The 14,674-nt window shown below is 36.4% G+C and overlaps 1 protein-coding gene across 3 annotated transcripts in view; it reads right to left on the bottom strand.

The window, feature by feature from the left end:
- The window catches only part of Prune2 (prune homolog 2 with BCH domain), a 268,975-nt gene that overhangs the window by 201,318 nt on the left and 52,983 nt on the right, over positions 1–14,674 (bottom strand). For all 3 annotated transcript variants that reach the window (XM_076846070.2, XM_076846071.2, XM_076846069.2), the window contains exon 5: positions 2,261–2,413. In XM_076846070.2, the coding sequence (XP_076702185.1) occupies positions 2,261–2,413 (153 nt within the window). The remainder of the gene's footprint in view (positions 1–2,260; positions 2,414–14,674) is intronic.

The following is a 14,674-nucleotide window of genomic DNA, read 5'->3' on the forward strand; positions in this document are numbered from 1 at the left end:
ATAATAATATCAAAGGATTAATGAATGCACATTAATTTCAACATTTTGTTTTATAATGTCACTTTTATTCATCATATGCACCCACTAAGGCAACAATCACATTTGTGACTATGTCTACACCTGTCAAGTTCCCAGCAGGAAAGAAGAGCTACCCCTCATGATGCAAAAGAAGGCTCTTTAATGTTGGGACACTTACAGAAATATGGGTAAAAGATGGTGCAGCATCTACAGAGCAGCAAAGGGACAAGGGAAGGAAAGAGAAATCTGGAACTGGAGAAGAGATGCTGCCAGAAACAGCACCAAAGCAGGAAGGGAGTGGGGAAGAAATACCACCGCTGTTACTTCCCTTCCCTTGTGACTGCGACAAGGGTGGAGGTAGGAAAATGGAGAAAAACAGGCAAACTAGTCAAATCATGCCAACAAGGCCAAGATTTGCTTTCAGGGTGCATTTAGGCAAGTCCCTATGTTTTCTAGTATAACTGTGTTCAAAATGCACTTTATAAATGTAACACATAAAACTATCATAATTGAGTTGGCTGCCCTTGTAATGGGCTTTAGCAGTAGGGGTTATTGAATTCCTTAATTGATGGGAAGAGTAATCCAGAATGGCTAAATTATCCAGAACTACATAGTTGTAGTCAATTGACCAATGTACTTCAATGAAAACTATCACAGCAAAACAAGAAATGGTTTGGCCCAACATTTAATCCTCACACTACATTCTTATGTCTGCTTAGGCTTATTGTCTTAGAAGAAGATCCACAATAAAGCTTAGTAAAGCACAGATATCCTTCCCAGCTGCTTGCTAAAGACATTACAGTTGGATTGCCTACCCTATCCACTTATAGTACTGTCAATCACAGCATCATGAAAAACGGGTATTAAATATTTTTTTTAACTAGAAGATTGATTTGTAGAATACATGTGACATTAAAAGTCTGGTGTTGTTTTGAAAATGAATGAAAATGCATTCCCATCCTGCAGCTATGCATACACTCACATCCCGCCTGGCACACAGGTAACTGAAGGCGTGGCAGTTGCTCTCAGTGCCTCGCCCATACTTCGTCAGACCTTCCCGCTCAGAGTGCCTTGCAAGATGCTCCACCACCAGCACCTGCATCTGTTCCTGAAGGCTTTTTTCAGTCACCAGAACAAATTCTGGGGAATTAATACCCCTTGGACTAGGTGGCCTTCACTGTGGGCCTACTGATAAATTCTTAACAGGCAGCAACCAAACTTAATTTGTAATGTTTGTCAGTTTCTGTAGCATCAACACTTCTACCATGGCTGATCTTGCACAACCAATTCAACATCGATCAATTCACAAAATTCCTCCAAATTTAACCACCAGCCTTTGGAGCCAGAGTGAGCATGTTCCTGCACCACTGCAACCCTCAGCTGGGTATAATTTTACACACTCTTTCCCAGGGTTTGCTGGTGGCCTTCACCTCTGTTTTTCCACTAAACTAACTCGCTTAAGAAAGCACTCTACTCCCCTATTAGTGTGGCTGGGATGGTCTCCCAAATAAACTGCTTTGCCCCAGGGAAATCCCAAAGTAAAGGAGAAAGTTATATCATTTAGTGTTTGCATTCGATGGTCTGGATTTAAATCCTGGCCTGGACACTTTCCTGATGTGTGTCTGATGTTGGGAAAGCAAAGAAGCCTTTCTGTGCTTCAGTGTTGTTATCTGCAAGATGAGGATAGATAATGAAGCACCTGATTGTATAAGGATTCAGGAAGATCATCTTTGCAGTGTTAGACCATCAGAACCTTGCATAAGTTAGGAATTCACTGAATTACAGTTATTTGTTATTATAAAAGAGTTGATCCTGGAATTTACTGTCCTGATAAAGCCTAGATTTAGAAAGCGATTTTATCAGCTTAGCCATCTTCTCTCTCATTTCTTGCTAACATTAATTGATTTTTGAAATCCCATTGTGCTTGACATTGCTTCTGCCTCATTCCCAAAATAGAACTCTGTAAGCACAAGGATTTCAGGTAATGATGCATCTGGGGTGTTCATTAGGCACATGAATTAACCACACATCCAGACACAAAGGCCTCAGAGGAGAGGCCACAGGGCAGGCTGCCTGTTTCCAGGTGAGCCAACATCTGAGCCTGAAAAGTCTTTTACAAGCACAAGGCAAGAGAAAAGAGAGAAGGCAGGTGAAAGTTCACCTACTCAGGCCTGACAACGCTCTACACAGAAACTGTCTCTACTTGGAAGCGGTGGGAGCCATAGGAGACAGAGTCACTCACCCTGGGCACTGAACTGGGTCTCTTGCAGGACGTTGATGATGTCCTCTCTTGGAGGCAAGTTAGGAAACTTTTCTTCCAGGACAGAAAGAATCTCTTCCTGCTTCTCTGAGATCTTGTCAGGATCCATGGTCATCCACTTGAAAAGGATGCTGCCTGAAAGGCATGAACAAAAATGCCCTTGAACTTTCAGCCAGCCACGTCAGGGGAGGAGAAGCGATGTCCTTGTTCTCCAGGTATTAATCTCTGCAACTTAACTGACCCCTGCATGCTCCATGGCACAGAGTTTATGGATAAAAGAACAACATGTATACCTTTCCCCTACCGCACACAACACACGCAAGTGATCACACCTCAGCTTGAAATTATTTCAAAATGGTAATTAGTGGTGAACTACTTAAGAATCTGGTCCACACTAATCGCTTTATGCAATCACAGAGAATATTGTTCCCACTTATCCCATTTTACATACGAACTTCCTCCTTTTCATAACTAAATGCTTGTAAACTTGCACCATCAGTAACTGAAGAGTCTGACAAGGTGGTTCACCTGAAGTCTACTGCTGACCTTTCAAGCTCCAGGCACAGGTTTGAAGTAGTTTACTATGATCTAATAATTATAAGGTTTCACGAGCCACGTCTGAATCACAGGTATTAAAAGTAATTTGCTAACACAGTCCTCAGGGAATAAGATCAGAGGCCAGATCATGAAGGGCCTTACAAATCATCCTGAAACTTATCTTTTATGTTCTAAGGGGAATGGAGAACATTAAGTAGGAAGAATAATATGCTCAATTTCATGTTTTATATGAATCATTCTGGCTAGCATGTAGAGAATAAATCAGAAAAGGAATATTGGTAGGGTCAGTAAGCAGGTTTTTTTTTTTTTAATATATAAGAAGTAAGAAAAGAATGATTTAGCAAACAAAGAACTGGACAAACTCAATTTGAATGATCATTTAAAGGTGGAATGTGGCCAAACATATTTTGAGTATATATATATCCTGTAGTCTGACAATTGCTGACGTAAAATTCAAAAAGATCCCCATCTGCTTCTGGCTAGGATTGAATATTTTGTATCAAGAACAAGAACAAGAAATTATATCAACAATAGCAACAACAAAAAGTGCAAGAATTAGAGATATGTTTTAATGTAAATTATGTTTTAATGTAAATTAAAACATATCTCTAATTCTGAGATTTTTATCTACAGTCAAAATGCAATTATCAAGAATACAAGTATCAAATGTTGATGAGGATGTAGGAGAAAGTTCACTCATACATTACTAGTGGGAATGCAAACTCATGCAAACACTCTGGAAAGCAGTATAGAGATTCCTCAGGAAACCTGGAATGGAACCCTCATTTGACCCAGTTATCCCACTCCTTGGTATATACCCAAAGGACTTAAAATCAGCATACTACAGTGACACAGCCGCATTGATGTTTATGGTAGCTCAATTCAAAAATCATTTAGTTATGGAACCAAACTAGGTGCTCTTCAACAGATGAATGAAATGTTGTAAATATGCATAATGGAACACTACTCAGCCATAAAGAAGAATTAAATTATGGCATTTGCTGGTAAATGGATGGAACTGGAGGCTATCATGCTAAGTAAAATATGCCAATCCCAAAAACAAAGGCCAAATGTTCTCTCTGATACATGAATGCTAACACACAATAAGCAGAGGGGAAGGAAGAATAGAAGTCCATTGGATTGGACAAAGGGGAATGAAGGGAAGGGAGGGGAATGAGAATAGGAAGGACAGTAGAATAAATTGGATATAACTTTCTTATGTTCATATATGAATACATGACCAGTGCGACTCCACATCATGTACAACCACAAGAATGGGATCCTAATTAGAATAAGTTATACTCCATGAATGTATAATATGTCAAAATACACTATTCTGTCATGTATATCTAAAAAGAACAAATTTTAAAAATAAAAAAATACTTAAAAAATATCTGCAAGATATTTTTAAATTTTTAAAATCCATTACAGGATTAGCCATGAGACACACTCTAAGAAGCCAAGATTCTGGGGAGAAAGTAAGTACTTTCTTACTTACTTCTAAGGGAACCCAGCCAACATCAAGTTTCTATTCCTGGAGGGGTATTTGCTATTTCAAGCTGTATCCAATGAGCTGAGAAAGTTAGAAAATCTAACAATAGTTTCATAGGAGTTGGAGGCTAGAACTAGAGTCTAGGCCCTCCACAGAGAAGCAGTCTTAATAGCCCAGATTTTGACATGGGACACCTGAAGAGCTACACAAGAGGATGAGAGTTGGAAAACTTTGGTCTGAAGGTCAAATCTAGTTAATTGTATGTTTTTATAGACAGTTTTATCAGAGCCCAGCCATGCCCATTCATTTATAGTGCTGTTTATGGATTTTGTGTACTATGAAGTTGGAGATGAGTCGTTGCAATGGAGACTGTAGATCCACAAAGCCTAAAATATTTACTATCTGACCTATTCTGAAAACATTTGCTACCCTCATGTAAGGAAAAGAGTGAAGTCAAAACAACAGTTTTCGTGAAGATTGAAATCCTGATGTGTACCATCTCAAACACAGAATAGATTATGTTTATCTGCCACTTTTCTAATTCCTTTGAAGTGTAAAAGTAAATCCTCTCTGGAGCAAAAGAATTACATTATTCACTGCTTATCATGTCTACATTTTTATATACAGTATTCAGTCCTCAATAAAAAAATTACCTGGTATAAAAGAAATAGGACCAAATGACTAAAAACTTCAGAGGAAAAACTCATGAGGAAAAAGAATGGAAACATCCAAAGGAAAATTTAAAAGTTAGCTGGAGAATTATAGTAGAAAATTAGACTCTATAAGTAAAACAATCAAATGAAATATAATAACTGAATTTAAGAATACAAATCAGCACTAATAGAAAGAAAAACACCCATAGGCACATGACAGAATTTTTTTTTAATTATAGGAAAAACAATAACCATAGAAAAAAAGACATTGCAACCAGGAGAACCACAATGAAATTGAGATGAACTTCTTGACTAATGCAAAGAAAGAAGACAATGGAACTACACTTCAAAATACGAATATAAAATGAAAAAAATGCCAGGTGCAGTGGAGCATGCCTGTAATCCCAGCAGCTCAGGATGCTGAGGCAGAAGGATCATGAGTTCAAAGCCACCCTCAGCAACTTAACCAGATCCTAAGCAACTCAGCAAGACTCTGTCTCTAAATAAAAATTTTTAAAAATGGTCTGGGGATGTGACTTAGTGGTTAAGTGCTCCTGGGGTCAATCCCCAGGACCCCCCCCCTAAAAAAAAGAAAGAAAAAAAATGAAATTGAAATAAAGACATTTTCAGGGAAAAAAAATTCCTTCAGAACAGCTTAATGAAAAGAGGCTTCTGACATTGGCTTATGATTCAGTTTAACTTAACAATTAGAAAGAAATTGATGTACTAACATCAGCAGTAAAATCTAACTAAAAAAGATGCTCACCATACACTGAGTTGTTTTTACAGGATGAGACAGGCCATGCCCAGCTTCAGCCCAGGGACTCATTAGAAACCCATTCAGTATTACTCAGCCATGAAAAGATTGAAATTACAGCAGATGCCAGGTAAATGTATGGAACTGGAGATTATCATGCTGAGTGAAATAAGCCAATCCCTCAAAACAAAAGCTGAATGTTCTCTGTAATATGTGGATGCTAACACACAATAAGGGCATGGGGGAGGGAAGAGTAAAAGTTCATTGGATTAGACAAAGGGGAATAAAGGGGGCATTGGAATAGGAAAGACAGTAGAATGAATTGAATATAACTTTCCTATGTTCATGTATGAATACACAACCAGTGAAACTCCACATCATATAAAACCACAAGAATGGGATCCTAAGTTTACTCCATGTATATATAATATGGCAAAATACACTCTACTGTCATGTGTATCTAAACAGAACAAAAAAGAAAGAAAGAAGGAAAGAAACCCATTCAGCAGTTATAAACTTAGTTTAAATATCAGCGTCAGGGTACAGCAGCCAAAGACACCTGTTAGCGTGTTCAAACCTGTTTTTGTAATGAGTGTTGACTTAACTTCCAGCAAATTCTGCAGAAGGAAATACTTATATCAATAAACTTGTACCCCAAAGTATCTCAGTGACTCACAGGCTGATAGGGAGGAGAGCTGAATTAACAGCAAGTAATGAAGAAAACAATTATAATCAAATAGTAACAAACATTTCATTCTATTAGGGAAAAAATCAATCACAATATTCTTTGTTCAAAAAAAAAAGGAGATGTGCAGGGCCTCTTGCCAAAAGCAATTGCAGCACATTAATATTAAACATGATCTACTGGAGTCAGAAGTTGTTTGGGGAAAACATCCAACACAGTAAAGGCATATTCTGCATGATAAATTCTTAGCAAAAAAAAGAAGGAACTTAAGCCTCTTTTCTGTTTCACCTGGGATTGATGTTTCTTTTCATACAAAAATAAATCAAAGAAGAAAAATGAAATATAATTTAGCTCATATATTTTGCCTAGAAATGTATAAAAATGAAGCAAGTGCTTCCTATTTCTACAAATTGAAAATGTCCAAATTTAAGAATAAGGCTTATCTTTGTATGACTGAAGAAGTAACACTGAGTTTGAAGAATCGTTTTGGTTTTGTATCTAGCAGGAACAGTCATAGCTTTCCCCTACCCCCAACATCTTCCTAAGCAACACAGCCTTCCTTCATCCTAAGCAAGACAGGCAACCAGGCAACGTAACTCCCTTTGGACTTTATAACCATTTTGGGAGAGAGATGATTCACTCTCTGGCCAAGAGAGAGACTGGGGGGGGGGTGGAAACAAAAAACCTGGCTCCGTTCCTTTCCTATTTGACCTCCTTAAAAGGATCTTTTTGAAGTCTGTTAATCCAGGCTACTAAAATAGCAAGCAACTATTCTTTATTAAAGGTCAAATGGAATTACCAGAGAAAGGAGAGAGTTTTGTTTTGTTTTTAATCCCAGAGCATAGTTTTTCCACTTAGTCCTAAACTAAGTACAATTGCTGTTAACAGTTTCACTCTTCATCCTGTGACTGCTGTCAAGGCCATATACAAATAAATGTGGTAAGTCATTTAATTTAGGCAAAGTGTGGACTTGATCCAAGTATGCTAGCAATCAGTGGCTGAAATCTCACTGCCAGATGGTTCCCAGAAACATACACAAATACACAGGTGCACACACACAAACCCCAATGTGCTGACTTGGCAATTTAATGGGTCTCAGATTTGGCAGTAGTCCTATACTGTTCGTCTCTGGGGAAATAAAAGAACACAGGTTGAGGAGTCTGGTGATTCTACAACCATTGTTTCTGGCACAAATCCAGGGCATAACCAGAACCAACTTTAGGCCATCTGACAGTACAGTGTGACTTTTAGGTATGTTCAAGTTGCAACATGTTCAAAAACAATAAAAAGAACTTAGAACCACATGGGAAAACTGGAAGACGAAAAGGAGATAAAAAAGAAAAAGAGGGAGAAGAAAAAGAAAAAAGAAGAACCACACAAGCAAAAGCAGAGATGGGGAGGGGAAGAAAGAAGCAAAAATTTGACACAGTTCCAAAAATCAAGGTGATTTATGATCTTATTCTGCCATCAGCACTTTCTTTTCTTACACAATAATTAGAAAGTAATTCTACACTATACCACTCCTCAGAATTTATCCTAAAGAATTAAAGTCATCATACCATGGAAGTACATGCATATCCATGTTTTGAGCAGCACAATTCACAACAGCCCGACTATAGAACCAGCCTGGGTGTCCACAAATAGATGAATAGATAAAGAAAAGGTGGGATATATTCATCCATAAAGATGAATGAGATTATGTCATTTGCAGGGAAATGGATGAAACTTGAGACTATTATGGTAAGCAAAGTAACCCAAACTGAGAAAGTCAAGGGTTATGTGTTTTCTCTCATATGTGGACAGAAAGGTGCAGAGAGAGGGGGAAGTCTCATGATAATTGAAGGGAGATCTAGAGGAAAGGTACTAGGGAGAGGGAGGAAAGGGAAAGGGGGAATATTGGTATCAGCCAAATTATATTGTTATATTGTGTGCACATACAAATATATAGCAATGAATCTATATATAGCATTATGTAAAAATTATAATGCACCAATTAAATTATGGAAGAAAAAGAATAAATAAAGTCTACATAAACACATGCCTTTTCAGATGAAAGTAGATGCTAATGATTTGCATCCTGAAATGTCCAAATTTTGAAGTACGATCTATTAAAAAGACAATAAGACCTGGCTGTACAAGAAGTTTCAGTTTAAGAAAATGCATCTTCTGGGCTGGGGCTGGGGCTCAGTGGTAGAGCACTTGCCTAGCCTGTGTGAGGTCCTGGGTTCAATTCTCAGCACCACATATAAATAAATGATTAAAACAAAGGTCCATCAACATCTAAAAAAATTTTTTTAAAAAAGAAAATGCATCTTCTTTGCTAATGGAAACCATAAAAAATGTTAAAGAGAAGGAAAAGAGGGTTCTTGCTATTCCAGAAACCCCTAAGGAAAAGTGCAGGAATTTTGTAGAACTGAAGATCAAGGACCTGAGAAAGAAGTTTGCCCCAAAGAGGCTTTGATAGGCAATGAGGAAACTAATCTATGAAAAAGCTAGGCACCATCACAGGAATATAGTCAGATGTATAGAACTGAGAACAGAATGACTAGGAATTGTGAGAAAAGCTAGCAACTGCTACATACCTGCAGAACCTAAATTGGTTTGAGGATCAGAGGTATCAAAGTTGAGAGGGCAAGGTCTGAAAGATGTGGCAGCTTCTTTCCCTTCTCCATGTGGTCAAAACCACCTTTGTTAAGAAAAAAGAAGAACCACACAAGCAAAAGCAGAGAGTTAACTGAAGCCTGTTAAATAAAAAAGTTTATTTAACAGGCTTCAGTTAACTTGCTGAGAGTTCCTAAAAAGGCATAGGAACACTCATATATGAGTCCAGCAAACATACCAATCTGCAAGTGTGGTTATGGCAAAAGTGGTAAGAAACAAATTGCCTGGGCAGATAGTTCTTTGCTGAACCTCTTGGTAGATAAAGCATCATCTGCCTGAAGGACCTGATTCTTGAGATTTATGCTGTTGAAAACAATTAAAAGAAGTGACTAACTTCCCAAAGTCCTTTAAATTATCTTTTTTGTGAGGTGAAATGAAGAAAAAGACCACCTATTTTGTAAAAGGCTGAGGAAGTTAGCAACAGGGAAGACTAGATCAACAAGCTAATTAAAAGAATAAAGTATGGTATCAACCATGGTGTTTTTGTAATCCAGTCAGTTAACAAATAGAGATCAATTGATATTTTTAAAAAAAGAAAGAAAATGCAAATTATTTCAATTTTGTTAAAATCTCCAAAAAGTCACATTGAGTCACATGTTGACATCTATCCAAAACTGTCCTGCAGGTCCCAAAGGATACAGTGACGGGAGATTATCAGAGAAACACAAGCCAATTATTTCTATGCTGGCAACCTGATACCTCCTTTAAATTAGTATAAAAATAACTCTTTAACAACATCCACAGTAATCAGGTCTCACCTCAATATTTGGGGGGGTTGTATTTTTTATTGTTTTTTTTTAGTTACACATAACATTAGGTTTAATTTTGATATAATTATAAATGCATGAAATATAGTTTATTCTAATTAAGTCCCCAGTACTTCCCTTTTCCCTCTCCTCTTCTCTCCCTCTGTTCCCTTCACTATATGATTTTTATGCTTTTTATTTATAGGATTGGTTTTTATAGTTAGTGTCTTGTGGTATACATGATAGTGAGATTCACTGTATCTACTTCAATATTTGAATAAAATAGTATACCATAATGCAAACACTTGGATTGAGAGCAACAGTTATAAGATTAAAAAGATTCAAATATGATTTGACTTAAATATGTATTTCTTGCATTTAGATAAAAATATCAGCATGTATTAAAAAGAAATTTGGAGCAGAAAATAACAGTTATTAGACTAGAGGTGAAGCTGATTAAAAAATAAAAGTTACTACAGGAATCCCCAGATGCTGACTGGGGAGCAGGGAGGCTCTGACACATTGTGCACTATCCCTGTGCAAACCCAGATTGCATGTGAGAAAGGGCCAGAGTTAGGGGAATGGATAGTATTGTTAGGTGTCTTTTCAAGAAAACTTATGCAAGGGAAAAACCTTTAGACTCAGTTGTGCATTTTTAAAATGAGGAGCTTGCATATAATCTGTTTCAATAATAATACGAATATTAATATCGATCACATTTCCATGTTTTCATTCACAACTGAAAGCTAATTTCCAAACTTTCAAACTGAATATTATTTTGACACCTCCAAATTTGTTATTCTATTTTTATTTTATTCCTTCTTCCACTCCTTTTCTTTTTCTTGATCCTGACTTCTTTTCCCTGTTTTATTTGTATTACATGCATTTTTGTAAGTCATCTCAAATATTTTATTCAAAAAGGAAGAGCATAAATTAAACAAATGATGGTAGATAACTGACCTGTGCAAATAGATCCTACACTTACTGTACATGTGACAATCTAAGGACAATGAGTGTGTATACCATATGATTCCCTATGTAGGGTACAAAAACAGGCAAAACCTGTGTGTAATGTCAGGGGTACACATGCAGGTGGTAAAATGATTTTAAAAGGCAAAGAAATGCATGCCATAAATATCAGAATACTCATCACCTTTAGTTGGAAGAGAATTGGTAATCATGGAAAGGTGAACAAAAATTGTCTTCCTGTTCTATTGCTTTTCTTTTTCTTTTTTCTTTTCTTTTTTAAATTGGTTCTTTTCTACTGTGGTGTATTCATATATGTACATAGCAAAGGTAGGTCAGATTCTTTTCTCTGACTTTCCCTATCCCATTCCTCCTCCATTCCTTCCATTCCCATTTATTTACTCTTCTGGTCTTATTTCTATTCCTTTTTCTTTTCTTTTTTTTTTTAATCTTGGCAGCTGTTTAAAGTGTTTCCTTTGTGGTGATTTACTGAGCTGTCTATTTATGTTTTTATAGACATATCTGATATTCTTTTCTGTACATACATTATAGTCTACATGAATTATACAAAAGAATCTAAATTACAGACAAAATTTAAAATAAATATATAACAACAAATAAAAGATGAAAATAAAAACAAATTCTTGCAAAACACCAAAACAAATTCTACTAGTATTTCTAAAAACAAAACAAAAAAAGAAAAAAAAATGGAACTCTTTATGACTGGAAAGAACAATGTCTGAATTCTAGACATTGACAATTAAGACTATTAGAGGGATGGCTGAAATATAATGGGAACTGAAATGCCATAGCTCTGATGAAATCAATGCAGTCATGAAAACAGATAAGGCATAAACAATCTTGCAAAATTCATTTTATATCAATTTTTATTAAGGGCCTACTATACGCCAGGCATGGTTCTGGGTACCAGAGGCACAACAGTGAAGCAGGGCACACAGCACACAGGTGCCTTCTGATGCAGCTTACATCCTGGAGTTAGATAACAGAGATAGGAGGAGCCTAGGGCTAGAAAGAAAGAGATGAGACCGATGGAAACAAGCAATCCATGAGGACAGAATAGCTTGTGTCAATACTCAAAGGTAGAAAGTTCAGAATGGCTGAAAAGCCAAAGGCCCTTTTCCCCCAGAACCTAGCAGGGGAGGGAAGATGTCCATTAGGTGACATCAGAGAGGGCAGAGGGAAGATGATGCCTTGGTTTGCAGGAGTGGAGTGCTTAGATTTTGAATATGAGGAATTTTACACAGTGGATTGATGACCTGATTTACATTTTTTAAAAAGTCATTCAGACCACTTCATAGATGATGGATATGATGGAGGAAACAGGACTATAAGTTGCTATTATAGTAGTCAAGGAGAGATAGGATGGCAGCTTGGATTGGGACACTAGTAGTGATTATGGAAAACATGGATGAATTCCAGTTATATTCTAGATGTAGAGTCAGCAAGACTTGCTAATGGATCAATATGGAGGGGAAGTAAATGGAAAGAATCAAGTATAACTCCTAGATTGAGGCTTGAGTAATTGGGTGGCTGGCAAGGCCTTTTACTGAAATGAGAAAAATGGAATAAAAGAAGTTTGGAGTTACAGAGAATCAAAGGGATCTATTAGGGCTGTGCTAAGGTGGTATGAATTAGACATGCATGTGAACATGTCACATAGGCATTGGACACAAATCTGGAATTCTAAAGAGAGGTCATAGAGATATGGGAGATCATGGTTGGAAATAGCTGTGTATTCTTTAAAAGTCTTGGAAGTAAATGATGTCACCTAGTGCATAGATTTTTTTTTTTTTTTGATGTCCAGGACAAAGTTGTAGGGTACTCTGATACTTAGAAGTTGAGCAGAAGAGGAGCTAAAAAGCAAGGTTAAGAAAGAGCAGGTGCAATCTTTTGCACACTAAGGAGCACATTGGAAATTAAGTCTTTTAAGACCTAGAAGAATACATAAATTCTAGAAATGCATGTCAAATTAACAACTATTTGGAATACCCCAAAATACAAAGTAACATAATAGCTGCTTTGAAAGAGAACTAGTTATATTATGAAAATAAAGAATGCTGAAATTATAAGAACAAAGAAAACAAGTCCTTTCAGATTTGGTGATGTTAATACTTGACTGGGAAAGTATAAAATCTAAATTTGAGCTCAGTGAATTCAGCAAAATTAGACTCAATTTCTTTCTTATATTTACTAAAGATCTGGGAGCTTATAAAAATTGACCCATTGCTTTCAAATATCTTTACCTCTGAATATATGAGTCACATTAAAGTCAGACTTCTGGGATCACCATCCTTCTTGCCAAAACTGTTCAGTGACATTTCATGTCCTCCCACCTACATAGAAACATGTACGTATACATGTACTCTTTGGCCAAAGGTCTCCAGGGCTCAGTTTCCACTGTAATAGTCCCCTTTGTGTTCTCCCTCCCAAGCTCTCTCTCAGGACAGCATCTATAGAGGGAGCCCTCATAGGTAGAGAATTTTCATCCCCTCACATTCTAATTTCTTTCTTTTTTTTTTTTTTTTTGCATGTGTTCTATTCTTATTTTATTTTTTAATTTTTAATTGATTTTTAAAAAATAAGTGACAGCAGAATGCATTACAATTCTTATTACTCACATTCTAATTTCTAAGCAATAAGGAAATGATGTTCACTTTCCGTCAGCTTCCCAATGGTACTTCAAGCCTAACCTTATGAGACATCTCCAATATCAAGAAAACAAACAAGATTTTTTTTTTAAATCATAGCTCTGTCTTGATAACTCTGAAAACTAAGATAAAGATAACAAATAAACAATGGTCTGCATTCCTTCTAATTTTCTGAATTTCAGCAGCAGCAGCCACAAATTGTATCTTTGTACTAATGTATTCATTTTCTATTATTTTGCTATTTGTAAGATATCATAATAATAAACAATTCATGGACAACTTTATTTCCTACTAAATAGCATGTATTTTTAATAATAAACTAAAATTCTTAGTTTACATGAAAAAAACCTTAAGCTTAGATTTCCAATTACCTTTATTTTACTTCTGCTCTATCACAAAAAGAAAAAGGATAGTTGAATTCATCTCCCATAGAACATTCTAATTTCATTTAGAACATTTAGACATCCACTGCCATGAAAATATTTAAGCAGATTTACTGGATCCCTTAGATGTAGAACCTTTACAGGAACTCCTGTACCACCCTGTGGTAGAGCAGAGTCCTTAAGAGAGCTAAGTCAGCATACTCTTGGCCTTCCTCCTTTTAAAATTCTTTCAGTCTATTCCTCAGTTTTGAAATTTCCCGAATTAAACACTTCTGAGAAAAATCTGTGTTTACCAGGTCCAAAATAAATTATTGAAATAAAATAAAAGCCTTACACCAAAACCAAACCAGTGTCTTCCATGAGAAAAGAAGTGAATTTTTGTGGTTTTAATTTCCAGACTTGAAAGTTACTCTTTGGAAGCCCCAGAGTCCACTGACGGAGATGAAAGAAATTAGTAGAATATTGTCATCCCTCAGTATCTCTGGGGTACTGCTTACAGGACTGCTGTAGACACCAAGATCTGTGGATTCTCAAACTCTATACATAAAATACTGCAGTATTTGCATATAACCTAATAATCCTCCCACATACTTCAAATCATCTCTATATTACTAATAATACCTTGTAAATGGAAGTGTTTAACAAATAGTATTTATAATGTGTTGTTCAGAGAAAATGACAAGAAAACAGTCTGTTTGTACATGTTCAGTACAAACGCACTTTTTAAAAATGTTTTCAATCTGAGGTTGGTTGAATCCATGGATGTAGAACCCGTGGATCCAGAGGATCAACTGTACCTGATAACAGGGCACTTTGACCTCAGCGC

The sequence above is a fragment of the Callospermophilus lateralis genome, chromosome 2 (assembly GCF_048772815.1).
Source record: "Callospermophilus lateralis isolate mCalLat2 chromosome 2, mCalLat2.hap1, whole genome shotgun sequence".
In the NCBI taxonomy this organism is placed as follows: domain Eukaryota; kingdom Metazoa; phylum Chordata; class Mammalia; order Rodentia; family Sciuridae; genus Callospermophilus; species Callospermophilus lateralis.